The sequence below is a fragment of the Centropristis striata genome, chromosome 18 (genome assembly GCF_030273125.1).
Source record: "Centropristis striata isolate RG_2023a ecotype Rhode Island chromosome 18, C.striata_1.0, whole genome shotgun sequence".
NCBI classification, from domain to species: Eukaryota; Metazoa; Chordata; class Actinopteri; order Perciformes; family Serranidae; genus Centropristis; species Centropristis striata.
Window position 1 is genome coordinate 13,808,732 of NC_081534.1, and position 16,713 is coordinate 13,825,444.

The 16,713-nt window shown below is 39.0% G+C and overlaps 1 protein-coding gene across 1 annotated transcript; it reads left to right on the forward strand.

The window, feature by feature from the left end:
• The first annotated feature begins 5,254 nt into the window (after positions 1-5,254).
• Positions 5,255-14,658, forward strand: slc2a12 (solute carrier family 2 member 12). Its single transcript, XM_059356331.1, has 6 exons — positions 5,255-5,346; positions 6,497-6,614; positions 10,967-12,262; positions 13,080-13,202; positions 13,500-13,632; positions 14,344-14,658. The coding sequence occupies exons 2-6, from the start codon at positions 6,521-6,523 to the stop codon at positions 14,435-14,437; spliced, it is 1,740 nt and encodes a 579-aa protein (XP_059212314.1). The 5' UTR covers positions 5,255-5,346; positions 6,497-6,520; the 3' UTR covers positions 14,438-14,658.
• Positions 14,659-16,713: the final 2,055 nt, after the last annotated feature.

A 16,713-nucleotide genomic window follows, 5' to 3' on the forward strand; every position in this document is an offset into this window, starting at 1 on the left:
ATACTGTTATTTTACACTTCCTACTGTATTCTCGATTAACAGCTTATTACTGTAAAACTGTAGAATGTGATCTTCACAGTGATATAAACTGATTTAAAAGTTTTACATTTAAAAATGAAAACCCCTGAAATAATAGTAATAATAATAACACATGAAAATAGCTATGACAGTAATGGCTCAGACAAGAGATGGCCTTACAACATTAGGCATTTATTAAAGCTGAACATTTTCAGTATCAGTACAAAATCCATAAAGCAGCGTGGCCACATGGCGATTCACCGTTGTTGCCTTTTTGTGGACCAGCTTCCCCGTCTTCTTTGACACCACCTTCCCCTGGCTGGTCTTTCTTCCCCTCTCGGGATTAATCCCAATGAGGCGCCTAAAATGTAATAATATAATAAGTATATAAGATATTAGGTATGGTAAGTAAAGATCATTTGATTTGAGGGTGGCATTAGGAAACATTGCTATCTTTGGGAAATGTTATCTTTGGCAAAGTTTAACAGATAGATACTTTTTGAAGACTGTATTTCAGGTTCCTCTACCATGGTGTCTATTGTCAACTTAAGAAGGAAGTTAGCGAAAGACACATGCTCAATGAGAGCACCACAGAGAGTGACATGGCCAGTCTGAACAGCCCCATTCCTTAATTAAGATGGGTGCCAAAAGGAAGCAGGCTATGCTTTGGTGTGCAGGAGATAGGTGCAACAACTGTAAAAGTTAATATACCAGCATGGCTTATAATAAATGACAATTCAATATTTCTGAACAGAGCTGGGAAGAGAGGTAACATACTCAAACAATATTTCTGTCAGAAATTTACCTTTGAACAAACTCCATTGTCCTTGCAGCTTCTTCTTGGTATTGCAGGTTGAACACATAGAACGTGGCAAAAACTGCAGCAAGCCCTGTGATGAAGTTTAGGAGACAGATACAGAAAGAGAAATTAGACAGATGGAGACACAGAAAGACAGACTGACTTTGTTCTATACTCCATGTCATGTTTTTATGACACTTACCCAGTAGAATCAGTCGTGGACTGGTTGGGAGGGTCAGGTTTAGGGTTACATTCTGTAGAACATGGACAACAGTATCCAAATTAAGAATGGAATTGCATGTACAATCATTGTAGACACAAGAAATATGGCTAAACAAAACTTACATCAGCATTCATGGAAACCACACTTGAAAGATGCATTAGGCAGACAACTATGAGTTCGCATGTGCCTGACATGTCCAAACGTATTCCTGCAGGTTTTACCACATATGTTGCAAGTTATCATGTTTTCACTGCAGGCCTTCATAGCAAAATAATCTTTAAAATACTCTCTCCAGAAAAAAAATCATTACATCAACAACTAGTCAACTAACCTTTAGCTACTGTATATTACATTAGTGCATATTTGAAGCTACTTTTTAGCTTTTTGCATCAACCTGCATAACAAGCTTCTCCCTATAAATTCCCATAAACCGTTTTGCTTGAAAAAGTAAAACAACAAATGGTAAAATAGAATCTTGTAGCCCACCTTAATTAGATCTGACAACAACTCAAATGCCCAAGCCAACTTATGCTAACTTAAGTAATGTGCTTCAACAGAAAGCTAAACTTTTGTCCACATAGTTGCTAAATGAGAGTAACGTATGCTAGCGTGCGGCACGTACTTTTGACTCAATCTTTACGGCAAAAACAGTCAATAAAATGTTAATCCAACACAAAATCACATTAGCATTATGCTGACTTTTGCAAGATTATATTTACCTTCTTAAGAAAGCCACGGGGACAGGATGGATGAGGGTCCACTGCGCAGTTGAGGGGAGAATGGTGAGGATAGCAGCAGGTGATGCCTCAAGTGCTCGATCCAGTTCGGTGCTTTCAGTTTAAGAGTCGGGATGAAAACTAATTCTTCATCTTCTTGTTATTGTGCCCTCAATCTCAAATAAAAACACTGATGTGTAGGCCTATTTTTAATTTCATTTTTTATTTTTATTTTGCTCAGATGAACTATTAAACAGACCGAAGATCAAGTCTGATTTAAAGTTAATTGAAAAAGAAAGAAAATACTGTATTATACCGTAAGATTAAAGGTAGCTTGATGTAAAAAAAAAACAAATAATACTGCTCTTTACCGTAAGATTTTACAGGAGCTTGCCGTTAATATTTTGTTCCTCAAAAACATCAGAATTTACAGTATTCAACTGTATTAATGGAAAACTGTACACTACTGTGCAAAATAGCCCGTATTTTTACAGCAATTTGTTACAGTGCAGACTCATTATTTAGTCAGTTGGTGCCTACATTTGTAATTTTGCCTACTTGCTAAATATATAAATACCACTCTAATTTTCATCATCAAAGTCCAAACCACATTCCATAATTTAAATAACTTATCTAATTGTAGAGCTACTATGGACAAAAAACACCTCCACTATCATCACGAGGATCTATTGCAAAACCTAAACCTTCCAATTTAATAACAGCAGATATGACGTGTTGAGGTGGTGAGAGAGGAAAGAAGGTGTGTCTAGGAATGGCCTTGTGCATGTGTACGGGCGAAGAAGTGTGTGTGTGTGTGTGTGTGTGTGTGTGTGTGTGTGTGTGTGTGCGTGCGTGCATGCATGCGTGTCGAAATCTGTGTTTCATGTGCATATGGCAGTAGATGCGTGTGTATTTCAAGAAGGTCCAACTGTGTGTACACTAAACACACCCCTTCATCTTATGAAGAGAACAGTACAGTTACTCAAGCACCATAGTTAAATACAATCTTGTACATGTGTATTTACATTTTCTACTACTTTATATTTCTACTACAAAACATCTCACCGGGAAATATTATACTCTTTACTCTGACAGCATTAGTTACTTGGGGCGGCTCTGCTGGTAGAGCGGGATGCCCCCCGACCGGAGGGTTGGCGGTTGGATCCCTGACCGTGGCAGCCTACATGTCAAAGTATCCTTGAGCAAGATACTGAACCCCAAATTGCTCCTGATGCTGCGTCTATCAGTGTGTGAATGTATTCCCAAAGGTGGCAGGTGGCACCGTTTAGGGTAGCCCCTGCCTCCTGTATGAATGTGTGTGTGAAAGGGTGAATGAGCGCAGTCTGTAGTGTAAAGCGCTTTGAGTGGTCGCAAAGCGACTATATAAGTGCAGTTCCATTTACCTGTTACTTGTGCCTTTGCATTTCAGATTAAGATTCTGCTTTAAAAAAACATGATCCGTTTGCACAATTCAATGCACTAATGAATTAAACTATCCAAAAATATTTAAAATGCTTCTTGCAAATGACCAAATTATATAACATAACGTATATGGCAATATACTCCTGTCAGGGTAATTCTGTTGCATAATATTTACTGAGGATTTACTGATAATACTTTTACTCGAGTATTATCTTGAATATTGGACTTTAACATGTCATGGAGTGTTTTCACTGTGGTGCTGCTTTACTTCTATTCGTAAAGGATCAGAATAGTCCCATCTCTGGGAGCTCTATTTGAAATCAAAACAAGCCCATTGCTTAATTTGTTTGTATTTGCATGGAGCAACATTAAGCAACTTTGACCTTCCGACTATCAATCGGTGTGTGTGCTGATTATGTTGCCAATATTTTTCTGCTAGGTGAGTAAAAAAACTTTGTCTTGAATTAAGAAGAAGAAGCTGTGCAAACACAAAGTTTGTTTGACTATGTGCCGCTTTGTTGGGTTATTGACTGTAAAGAAATGATGAAACTACATTCCAATGTGCTAATTAACCCTTTGATGCACAACTTATAAACACCTTCTAATGTAGCTACAACATGGGTCAAAAATGACCCGCATTCATTTCCCATGTTATTTCATGCTGGCTGTGTGTTTGAATTATTTTTTTAAATTACAACAGATCTTTATATCCATTTTTCCTTTCATACTTTATGAAGTAAAATGTTTTTTGTATTATTACATCAACTTTACACACATGGGTCAAAAATGACTTTGTGCATTAGAAGCGTAGTGATACAAAAAGTGATACACTAAATTAACAATTTGAGTATATGTGTAACTATGTTCGTCTTATTTTTAAGGTTTAACTTTAAAAGAGTTGTTAGAACCACCAGATTACATTGGCAAATCACATATTTAAACATTTGAGACTTATTAAAGCCAAAAAATAATAATTTACATTGGAAAAAACAGCAATTTAACAAAATAGGATTGTTAATATTCATGTCTTCTTTGTCATGTTTTAAGTTGGTGATTGGTTGGTTACCCTACACAACAACATATAAACACCTTCTAATGCACAACATGGGTCAAAAATTACCTTGTGCATTAGAAGCGTAGTGATTAAAAAAGGGGTTTATTCAAAAAGTAAGAAATGGAAACAAAAAAATAGGATGTATGATGATCAAAAACAAGTTATTTGAGGAAAACCTGGAATACTGAATGATGCAATTAATTTATTGCAAACATATAGAATATAAAAACTTAGTCGGGTCACTTTAGACCCATGTTGTGCATCAAAGGGTTAACTAAGCCACAGGGCTTAAGATAGATGACCTTCCAAAGTACCATTTGCCAAGGTACCCTATATAATAATATAATAATCAACTGATTAGTAGCTGACATAGTAAAGGGTCAAAAAGTAGGCCAGTCAGTTATCTTGGTTACTGAGTCATTACATAACACATGCACACACACACACACACACACACACGCACTTTGGTGAAGTTAACTGGGGATCAGATGACAGTGGTTGGATTGTATAGGTCATGTCTGGAAAATAGGACAAGAACAAACAGAGTGTTACAGGCACATTAGGCTACATTCTGTCATATGTTAAGCAGCGGGGCAGGTGTGAAAGCAATCATGCAGCATTCGTAGAAACAGGACATTTGAACCGGACAAAACAACATGTGGCCACCAAGTTTGTTTTCACATGCAGTATGAGAGAAAGAGCATTATTGATGCAGGTGCTTTTTTATTGTTGGTGACTTTATAGTGATTAAAAAAACTTATTCAAACTTGTACAGCTAAAAAAAGGTCATTACTAACTATTAATATTGTGCCATAAAAAGAAATCAGCCTATAAGAACACATTTGTTTCAATAATATATTAAACTGCCTGATAGACACGTATGGACCAATAGGAGTCCACGTTCGGCGTTCGAAGGTGAACCCACGTTTCTAATTGGTGGACTGGGCAGATAGGGGCGGGGCTAAACAAGTGCTTTACCAAAACAAGCTGCGTGCGTGCACGGACACGAGTGAAAGCAGAGTTGGGAGCCGAGGAAAAGTCAAAAAGTGTGGAGGAGAAAGCGAATGGACCGATAAACACGACTATTAGCTAACAGACACCGCTGGGGCGTCAGGTAAGGAAGTGTCACTATATGAAGTTGTTGTCACATGTTTGCTGAAACGTTTTATGTAGTAAACCCGCATAAGTTGCACGTAAATAGTGGACAAGCCCATGTTTGAAGTCTGTAGGCTCTGTTAAAAAGCTGCTAACTGTTTTTTTTGCTATGAAGACGTTGTGTTTACCTTAGTGTTCTTCGGTTTCTGGCCTCTAGAAAACGACCTTGCAACGTTTTAGCCCATGTCATGCAGTAGAAGAGGACAAAAAAACAGAATGAAATTAAATGCATGCATGGAAGTAGTTTCATTCAGACTCGGTTATTTAAATTCAAACAGTCACCCAAACAATTTGCATAATGCCAAAGAGGCAAATAAATAACAACCCATATGAGAGGTTAAAGGTCAACTAGAAACTTAACAGAATCAGTGCTCAACACCACTAAAAGACAGTCGTATAAAGAACTTGGAGACAGCTGCAACTGCCGATGTGAGCTTCACAGAGCTGGTATTTATGGCAGGACTGTAACCACGGCCACCAAGAGGCATTGGTGGAAGTTTACACGGACAGTGTTCCAGGACTATTGAGAAAATGAAAAAGGGGAACTGGTCTGCTGAATATCAATAGCACCAGGACTTGTTTATTTTTTATTTTGGAATATGTAAAACAATACCTCACCTGTTGATTATATTGATGTAGTGTTGATAGTATAAAATAATTATAGGGGAATAATTGGGCCTGATTCTCTGTATTTAAGGTGACCAGCACATTGCTGTCCTGATTTTCCTATATTCAGAGCCAGACTGCACCCTGCACATGGATAAATGAAAACTTGTGTCATGTGTTGAGTCTTTGTATGATCTTGTTAACTTGTTTTGAAGTTTATGATTTAAATTGAAGATTGAAGAGAATTGTTTAGGCAAAGTTCTTGTAAGCTGTGCATTTATTAAGACATATTTAAGCTCCCCTCCACTCAAAACTGTTCTTTTAAGTTTAAGCCTCCTAAAATGTCAGACCTTGGCTCTACTGACTTCTCTAATGAATGAGGAAATGTCAACTTCAAAAGCCAATCAAGTATTTTAGCACCAGAGTCAGTTGTAATGTTTATTTTATAAAAATGAATGATGATTCTTTGTTTGAATATGTTGGTTTGCATCTGTTTTATGTAGGCCTGCTGCTAGAGGTGGTTGAAGATGGACCCCAACAGTGAAACCAGGAGGGTGACCTCTTACCTCCCAGGCAGCCACTCCTCTGGGACCCAGAAACTGGCCCCGCCCAGAGGCCCAGGTACATACAGACAGTCAGCAGTAATGTTACAGGTTTACACCATATGAGTGTCAGAGTTGGTTTAGGGCCGACATATTACATCAGCCCATTTGTACCTGCTTAATTCAGGTACAAATGGGCTCCTCCTTATAGTTTGCACTCCCTGGCTGAGCCTCTACAAACGATGTTATACTGAAAATCAATATTTGTTAAGTCCTAACCTGAGGCCTGTGAGGCAGCCTCCAGCAAATCTGGAACTCGGACTGATGTTAAAAGTCCTGCTTTGGGTTTGGCTCAGAGAAGTTATCCAGATTACTCAGTAAGCCTGATATTTGCAACAGATGTATGTATTTCCTAGAAGATGGGTGATTATTCAGTGAAAAAACAACAACTGTAGTTTGTTGCTTGCTCAACTTTTTAACATAGACTTCCTTTGACACTGATTAACAAATACATCAAAACTTGTTTATGACTCTTTTTTTATGCTAGTGTACCAGGTCGCTCTGACACCCGTGGCGTAATACCAAAAATGTCACATGCAGTCATCAAAAACTTCCCAGAACATTCCGTTCTTTCATTAGTTACCTTTCTACTTTATTTCTGCTACATCCTGAAGACCTGCCTTCAAAGGGCACAGTCTTTATGAAAGCCATTCACTTGATCATATTGCTATTTTTTTTCTTGCTTGTGAACAGGATTTAACAGCTTACTTTGCTTCTCCGACGTGGAAGATCTGTTAATCTGACCATCTATCCTTATAAAAAAGAATGTGTTATGTCATAAATGATTGTATGCTGTTCCAATTCAACAATCAGTCTCTCGTCGTCCATGTCTCCGACCCTCTGAGACCCTTAGATTGATTGATTGCTGATCTGGTGCCCCCGGTCAAGACGTAATATTGATGTGAAGTAGTTTTCGGCTGTATGAGCTGCAGATTGTGTTTTGTTTTGAAAGGGGGCGGAAGTGTATTACGTTGATTCTGTGTCAGATTTCCTGTCTGGTGCAATCTGCTCTGTTGAGCTTGACGAGGTTTAGCAACGGCTGGCGGCAAAAATAGAAGTACTATGGATTGATCGCACTGCAGATCGGAGAGCTGCGGCTGGGCTGCTGGCTTTAGGCTTGACTGGGATGCATGAAAATGCAAATATGTGTACTTTGCATTTAATGAGGGTCTGACCGACCAGGGATTTTTGAGGTCAATTCTGATTTCAGAGGGGAAAAATGCAGTGATTACCAATATGGCAGCCAATGTCGTGATTTTTTTAACTGGAAGTAAAATAGACATTTTTCACCAATTTTGCACTTGTATGAATATGTAAAGGTAGCCAGAATTATGCTTTATTAAACAAATAACTTTTTAAAAGCATATTTAACATGTTTTATACATTATTATAATAGTGCCTAAAATGTTATATAAACTATCTTTGGAGGAGTAGTATCACACCTTACTGCCCACTTTTAAGTGGTAGAGGAAAGAACACTAGACACCATTTCTATGGGCCTTATAAATCCTTTTCTGCTCCGATGTTCTGTAGATAGTTTCTTATTTGTGAATATTGCCAATACTGATAGATACCAACATATATATGGTTGGCCAATAAATTGGACTACTTTCAAAGCACTGTCTCTGGAACTTTTGGAACTGGAAATTTTGACATGTAAATTCTGAATAGCAAAAGCTCAACCCATGGAAAATGTGTTTGTGTGTTTTAAGGAAAATGGACACATGGACTAAAACAGTACAGCAACCAGCTGTAAAATATGTCTTTGTGTAAGTCTGAGTATTGGTTTCAGGAGTGAGAAAGCAGTATTGGATGAGCCCTAGTCCAAATGTTGCAGAACAAGTTTACCAAAGTAACATTATCTATGTATATTTTTTTTGATGGTGATCTGATGATTAGGAACAAAACTACAATAGGAATGTATCTACAAGCCGATTACACAGTAGCTGAAAGATTTACAACAAGAGTACCGTCTAATGTGTTAAACTGTAAATTGTAATCCCGTTATTACATAATGTCAGTTGTGCAAAAACATTGAGAGGGGGTATGCAGTGCAACAGTCCAAGCAAAGACTTCATAAGACCCTGCAGTTTGCAGCTGTGTCTTTGTTGATCTTGCATGTTGTGCCATGATAATTACATTATCTAGACAGTTAGAATTAAATATCTCAGCATTTAAGCCCCCCGCCTATTACAAATGCACTCTCCTTACTCAAAGTTGTCAACAGCAATATTTCAGAAGTATACCAGACGATTACAATGATGAAAATGATAAAAATTGCAACTATTCATATGAATTTCATAAAAAGGTTGTTTTTTTAATCACAAGTTAAATAATATGAATGCAAATACAATCTTTGTCTATGTGCTTTTCTTCCTATCCATCTAATGATAATTGTCTGATACATGCAAGACATAACATGCAGGCTTAAACCCCTCACACACATTCTTATACTTCTATCTTTGTGAGGACCCTCGATGACATAATGCATTCCAGAGCCCCTTACCTAAACCTAAACCATCACAACTAACCCCAACCATTAACCTAATCGTAACCTATACCTTTAAACCATGTCTTAGCACTAAAACACACCTTTGAATAAGTGTCCTCACATCCCAAAAATGTCCATAATTCTAAAAAAAACGTAAAAACTCTTTCCGGTCCTCATAGTGGAAGAAGTACAAGAACACACACACACACACACACACACACGATGACTTCTGCATTCTTCTTGTGAACTTCCAACCTCTAATTCCACACAGTCAGCACTGTTACGGCCAATTCATGGTTGGGGGAAACCTACAGGGAGAACGGCTGTGACCCTGACAAAAGTTATGGCATTCGGTTCTTTAAAATATATGAGAATGTTTTATTGTTGTGTAGTGATTAATTGATCTTATGTGAATTTTTGTGTTCTCTGTGACAATATTTTTTTTTCTTCCAATGTGGAAAAGTAATTTCCCCAGCCACTACTAAATTCAGCTCTTTACTCCAAACTATATATATATGTATATATATATATATATATATATATATATATATATATCTTATCTTATCCAATGTTCCATTTCTGATGGGTTTATAACCTACAGCTGCCTGACAACCTTGATTTCAGTGAGATTATCAGGCTCTAACCTAATTACTGCAACAACACATGAGACCGCCCGCTGCTTTAAAACTTGACTAGCAGTAAACAAGAACACTACTACTGTTTAAACACCAGAAGAAACAAATAGTTGACTTGTTGGCTGCACTCCAGCGAGGTCATAGTGTGAGTCCGCTATAGGACACAATAACCCTGCTTGATCTGAAAGAGGTTCAGTGTGTTGCTCTTTGACACCTCACTGCAACAGATGCCCGCTGATGCAACAACCTTATCATCTCCCTCATGACTTCCTTGCTGCCTCCGTTGCTACATACATTTTAACACGTTTTGGTAATAATAATAATAATAATATAGCCCCTGCATTGTTTCTAGGACGTTTGTTTTAGGTTAGGACATAAAATACATCTTGGGGGATCGGATCACCAATGGTGAGCAATTTAGCGAATATTCAGATCTTACTGGAGACTATTTTTCAAAAAAGCGTCTAGCAACAAATCTAGCGACTTTTTCTGGTTTTACTGGAGACCTTTAGAGATTCGTTCCTACTCTTCTAGTATCAGATGCCGTCCCAAAGCACTCACAAGCGGCCCAGTCCTCCCGCAGCGGTCTCTCCAAGCTGCAGTCAGAGCAGGAGATGTTAACCCCTCAGGGTCCGTCTGCAAATGAATCACGCATGCACAAAGTTGCTGCCTCAACTGTATCCAATCAGCATCGACTAGTAAGTAGCGGCTCAGAAAAGTGCCTACCCGAGGCAGGTACTTTCTGAGCCAATAACTGGTAAAGATGTAATAAATATTGGTGGGGAAATTTCACCTTCTAGGGGAAGTGGTGGAGGCAGCAACAAAATCTGAACACAAGTGGTCAGCTGGACACCATTGAAGATGCATGATACACACAGTTGTAAATGGCGATGTGTGTCATCTGTCCACTTATGATCCGATCGCCCAAGACGTATTTTAAAACCAAGTCTAAACAGAGTCAGTGTCCCTGTTTCGATGCACCTTGGTATCTCCTCCTCCCTTTTAAGCCATGTTCCACAAATTATTTCACTTTGAAGATACTTATAAGGGTCCCTTAATTTCTGAGAAAAATGGTTGCTGAGGACCTCCTAGCAATGCATGAAATAATAGTGAAATAGGTGAGGCAAAACACTTGAGATGAAAATTTAAGGGTAACTTACCCTAAATGTGTTTATGTAACCATGTACAGGTCTTTTGTTGTGTAGCTATGTCTTATATTCTCTGACTCTCTCTACCTGTCTCCAGGCTGCAGCTGGCTGGTGGTGGTCGCGGCTCTAGCTGCCTCTCTGAGTGGCCTGATGCTGGGTTATGAAATGGGCCTGACCTCCGGAGTCCTGCTGCAGCTGCGGGGCCTCCTCTCCCTCTCCTGCCGGGAACAGGAACTGCTGGTCAGCTCCCAACTGCTCGGTGCTCTCCTCATGTGCCTGGCCGGAGGTCCTATTCTGGATCGTTATGGCCGCCGCTGCTCCTTGCTCCTGAGCGCCGTCCTGGTGATCGGAGGGACTGTCGTGCTCGTCGCCTTTACCTCACTTATTGCACTCACACTGGGCCGGGTGATAGTCGGCATGGGAACAGCGCTGTCAGGGACAGGAGCGTGTCTGTACATTGCGGAGATCTCCCCGAGAGAGAGGAGGGGTCTGCTGGTGACTCTGTACGAGCTAATGTTGGTTGTGGGGGTCATGCTGGGATTCAGCTGTAGTTACGCCTTTGCTACTCTGCCTCACGGCTGGGCGTATACATTTGGACTAGTTATCCCTCCAGCGGTGCTGCAGATCAGTATACTCCTGTTCCTCCCATCCAGTCCACGCTTCCTGGTTACCAAGGGTAAAGTGGAGCAGGCCAGGATAGTGCTGGCCCGGATGAGAGGTGGGGTTGAGGAGCATGTGGAAGAGGAGCTCAGAAACATCCAGGCTGGACTTAAAGAGGAATCAGAGCATAGTTTCTTGGAGTTGTTCAGTACCAAGTCCAACTTGCGATCGCGGCTGCTAACAGGCGTGGCCTTGGCCTTCCTTCAGCAGGCTACCGGTCAGCCCAACATCCTCTCCTACGCTTCACCTGTTCTCCGCAGTGTCGGCTTCAACAGTGACGCCGCAGCAACCTTGGCCTCCACGGGGTTCGGAGTGGTCAAAGTAGTCGGCACCATCCCAGCCGTGTTGCTGGTCGATCGCGTTGGACCCAAGAGCTTTTTGTGTGCGGGTGCTGTCGCAATGGGAATATCTTTAGCTATACTCGGCACATTGACACTGCAAAGCCACACTCAGCTCACCAGCCTGTGTAAAAGTCACACTGTACTAAACCACACATATACGCCGTGGGATTTAAACGGAACCCATATAGACTTTGACAACAGTGACATTTTTTCCACTGACCTTCCCAGCCAGTGGAACAGCGAGGAGGCACAGCGGACTAACAGAGAGGATGATGGGATTGGGGAGTCAGGAGGAGGAAGGACTAGTGTAGAAGTGTCTTCCACACTGAAGTGGGCGTCATTGATCAGCTTGCTGGTGTATGTGGCAGCTTTCTCCATTAGCCTCGGGCCAAGTAAGCACCTATTGTCCGATTATTTGTTTCTAAAGGATGCCGCTTATAATGATTTAAGTAAACAATGGTTATCATACAATAACTTGACCTAGGTAAGTGTAGATTGAAATGCCCCAGATTCCCAGATAAAGCAGTGTAGACCCTGATGTACTGGAATTGTACAAATCTTTTCAACATCATGTAACTTGTATTAAGTCGGGTTGCTCGATTATGGTAAAGATAAAAATCCCATTTATTTTGGTCAGTATTGAGATCAGTTATTTACAACCCTAAACATTTTTTTGAGAAACTTATGTCAGAAACATTGTGCATTTATTGAAAAAACTTTAAAAGTGATTTTTCTTCACTTTTTAAAAATATAATTACAAAATTAAATAATTATATTAAAAAGATTTAAAAATAAATAAGTTTCACACTTCCACTTCACAACTGCCACTTCCACTTTCACTTTTCTAAAAAGTACTAAACATAATAAAATAAAAATTATATATTTTTTTTATATTAATAAATAAAATTAAAAAAATGTGTTTAAGTGCATTGCCACAACCTACTGAAAACTCCACACACACACACATATATATATATATATATATATATATATATATATATATATATATATAAATTCATCACATTTCAATCAGTAACTCCATGCAAGCAGGTGAAAGTGAAAAGCAGGTTACACTGGATTTATAAGCAAATATCTTGTTTTAAGCCAAAAAACGTCATTAAAAATAAAATACAATTTCTCACCCAGCCTAATGTATTCCTTATTAACCATGTTCCATTTTGTCCTTGTGTGTGTTTTATTTCTTCCCAGTGGTGTATGTGGTTCTCAGTGAGATCTTTCCAATGGGAGTCAGAGGCAGGGCTGTTTCTGTGGTGTCGGCTGTAAACTGGGCCACTAACCTGCTCATCTCCATGACGTTTCTCACAATCACAGGTGTGTGTGTGTGTGTGTTACTGGTTATAATTAAATTACTGCAAATTTAGGCTAGTTGTGGTAGAGCTATTCATTTACAAAAGCTGTCCACTCACGCTAGTAAAACATTTTACTTTAGAGGTGTGTCTCACCTTGTTCTCACTGCTGTACACTCACTACTGAGGAGTCAATACAGACTACTGTTTAGTGTTTAGAAAGGAATGTAACTCAATGCATAGTGTCATGACCTGATGTGACATTCATTCTCGCATATCTAGTACATCTAACAAGCAACAAGTATGTCTCTTGTTTTTCTAGAACGTATTGGTGTTCCCAACGTGATGTTCCTCTACGCTGCGATGAGCTTTGTTCTCTTGGTGTTTGTCATCCTCTGTGTCCCTGAAACCAAAGGTCGCACGCTGGAGGAGATATCGAAAGAACTGGCTAAGAAGTGAGCGTGGAATCTTGCATTTGAACTTAGTGCTGTCAGATCATCTAGTAAACTATAGCCGTTTCCATTAAAGTCTAAGCTAATTTTGAAGCAACATTTTGAAATGTTGCAATAAAGAAAATGTGGATTAGTATGTTGTATTAGTATGCATTAGTATGTTTTCATCAACTGGTTTAGAGCGAATAAATAAAGCTGCATAAATGTACTTTGGTCAGAAGATGGCAGTGTTATGTATTGCTGTAGGCTAATCCGTCAGTGAATAGTAGAAGAAGTACAGATTGAGCAAGAGAGAAAAAACAGGAACAAAAAAAAGAGGTTGCTTATCAGACAATTTTGGCCACCCAAGTGGAGACAGGTGTTCAGGAATTGGATTCAATTGGGCAACTCATAATTGTTCTTTCATGTCAGCTCAGAAACAGCTAATCAGTCATGTGAGTTAAAAAGTTATGTCAGAACTTATTCAGAAAAATCATGTCCATCTCTGTTTAGTGCATCAACTTTTTTTTCTCGAAAAGACAAAAATTACCTCAACAAGCTTAACAAATTTTATGTGCATTTTCGAAAGTTTTATCGCAATTTGGTCTTTCCATCAAGCCTTTTTCATGCCAATCTTCAAAATGTGCATACAAATGTGTTGATGGAAACATGACATGTGTAGTTTGTGAAATGGATTTTCTTATCTGACGTCTCTCCTTTTATCTCCTCTACCAGGAAGCATTTTGAGGCGAGGCTCTGCAGGCAGGTTCAGCCTCAGGAGAGTCTGATCAGCAGCAGCACGTCCACAGAGATTCCAGCAAACGTCTGACTTTTTTTTTTTTTAAAAACAGGCAACAACTGTACACCTCACCTGAAGGAGAGTCAAGAGTAAGGATCAAGAAGGACAATGTATTAGCAACTCATACATCACTCACATATCTCTGTCATATAGCTCCTTCTAGCTACAGGCAGGAGAAATTAACAGGACAGGGATGGTAGAAGATACATATGCAGGAAATAATTAAATATTTGAATTTGCTCCAAAGAGGATATCTCAGGGTTCACTCTTGATTATTAAAAGGCAGTAAAGAAAGGTAAACAATGGGGATTGAATATGTGATTATATAAAATGTATATTATTTATTTAATTCCTTCCTTTCTTCAACTCCCTATTTAAGAATGATTTATGCTCTGATAATGCAGAAAGATGCATTTTCCCTTAACAGGATAGTTTGAAGGGTTGTATGAGGAACTGATCCATAGTCAGTGTGTTATATCAAGTAGGTGGTGGTCGGCACGCCCACAGTAAAACCCAGACATGCAGTATATGGTCCAAGTCACAATTAAGTCCTTTCATCTTGGGCAGGTCAAATCACACGGAATGCCATGGATCACCTTTCCAGGAGTAAAAATGGGGATGAAACAACATTTTGTTTCAGTTTCAAAAATCGTCAGTTTTTTTATTTAGGTAAATCGTTTATAGCCATTTTACCGTCAATACAGTACTGTGCAAAAGTTTTAGGCAGGTGTGAAAAATGCTGTAAAGTAAGTGCTTTCAAAAACAGATTTGTTAATTTATATTTATGAATTACCCAAATTCAAAGTGAGAAGAAAAATCTAAATCAAATCAATATTTGGTGTGACCACCCTTTGCCTTCAAACCAGCATCAATTCCTCAAGGGGTTTTTTCAGACCTGCCCAAGACTTTTGCACAGTACTGTGCATTTTGTAGTGTTTCTGAATGAAAATCTTTGTCCCCCCCGAGTTGAACACAGCACAGACACGAGGCGAAAACATGCTGTTCTGACTTTGTTTTGAATGAAGGAGCCAGAAAAAGGTCTAAAAGCTGCTGCATTACCAGGGTAAAGAGCCCATATTCAAACCCATTCAATAAGTGATGAATTGATTTCTTGTAAATATCAGAACTTCAATACAGCTGAATAGTTGAATAGCCTAAATAGTTTGTGTTAACTAGTATTTCATTTTGTCTGACACGTGTATTTTATAGAGCAGGGCAGAACAGTGCAGTGAAGAGAAATAAGGAGACAAGAGGCGGTTTCAATACACTTCACTAGTAAAAACTGACCATTTACACTACTGGTAACGTTGCACAGACACATGCAATGCCAACATTAACAACGCTAGGTGCAAGTCATCAAAACACTTCACTTGAGTGGATTCTAGTCTGAGTCAAGTCCCTATATCTAGGAGTAATGGCATGGAAGCTAAGCAACGTACTGCTGTGGACAAAGGCAGCAGCAACACATATTACCCTCACTGTGGATAAGTACCTCATACAACCTCACTTTAGTAAAACTAAACTGTCCCTTTAAATCCAAGATAAACTCGACTCCCCGTCAGCCAGTAGATCTCATGACGTTCAAACTGCACTACTACAATTTCTTCCATTTTGACTTGACACTGTGATGCACATTCACTAAAGATAAAAGATGTACTGAACAATCAGATGCTAATCCCTTCTATTGTCTGTGCATGTGACATTTTTTGCATTACAAATTGATTCCTTTGAGCATGACATTTATGTTCTGCTCCTGCCAAATGTAATGTCACAACACAAACGGGGCTCAAACCAGTCATACCAGTTATGCTACAGAGCACACTGTAATCTACATGGTGACACAGTAGACTTACAGTGTTAATTTATGGGAACAAGCAATCAAAGAAATGAATCGATGCCCTCATTTTCACTTTATGACTGACTGGATGCTGAATCCCCTAAAACAAGCAGTCAATACTCAATGATATTGGGTAGATGATATCTAGTGTAAGAAATGTGAAAAGTGACTTTTTTTTTTGTACTTGTCAGTGATGCCAAATTTAGACTAAGTTGATTAACAAGTGATATTTTACTGCAAGAAAGAAAGAATGACTTGTGTGAAGCTGTTCACAATTAAAATTGCACATTTTTAAATCTGTACTTAAGACTCTTTTTCATGATGAAAAATGTAGAATTGTAACATTAATCTGTCACTGAAATTTTGGAATAACCATTGAAAGAGCTTCACTCCACCTGGGTTCAGGACAATGACACACAGAATTCTGAAAATGTGAGTAAAACAGAGTGAAGAGAAGTCTTGTAGTGGC

Excerpts from the sequence above, each read along its gene's own strand:
- slc2a12 (XM_059356331.1), top strand. The coding sequence starts at position 6,521 with ATGGACCCCAACAGTGAAACCAGGAGGGTGACCTCTTACCTCCCAGGC. Across the intron at positions 6,615-10,966 it reads GGCCCCGCCCAGAGGCCCAG|GCTGCAGCTGGCTGGTGGTG; the intron begins GTACATACAGAC and ends ACCTGTCTCCAG. Across the intron at positions 13,633-14,343 it reads TCGAAAGAACTGGCTAAGAA|GAAGCATTTTGAGGCGAGGC; the intron begins GTGAGCGTGGAA and ends CTCCTCTACCAG.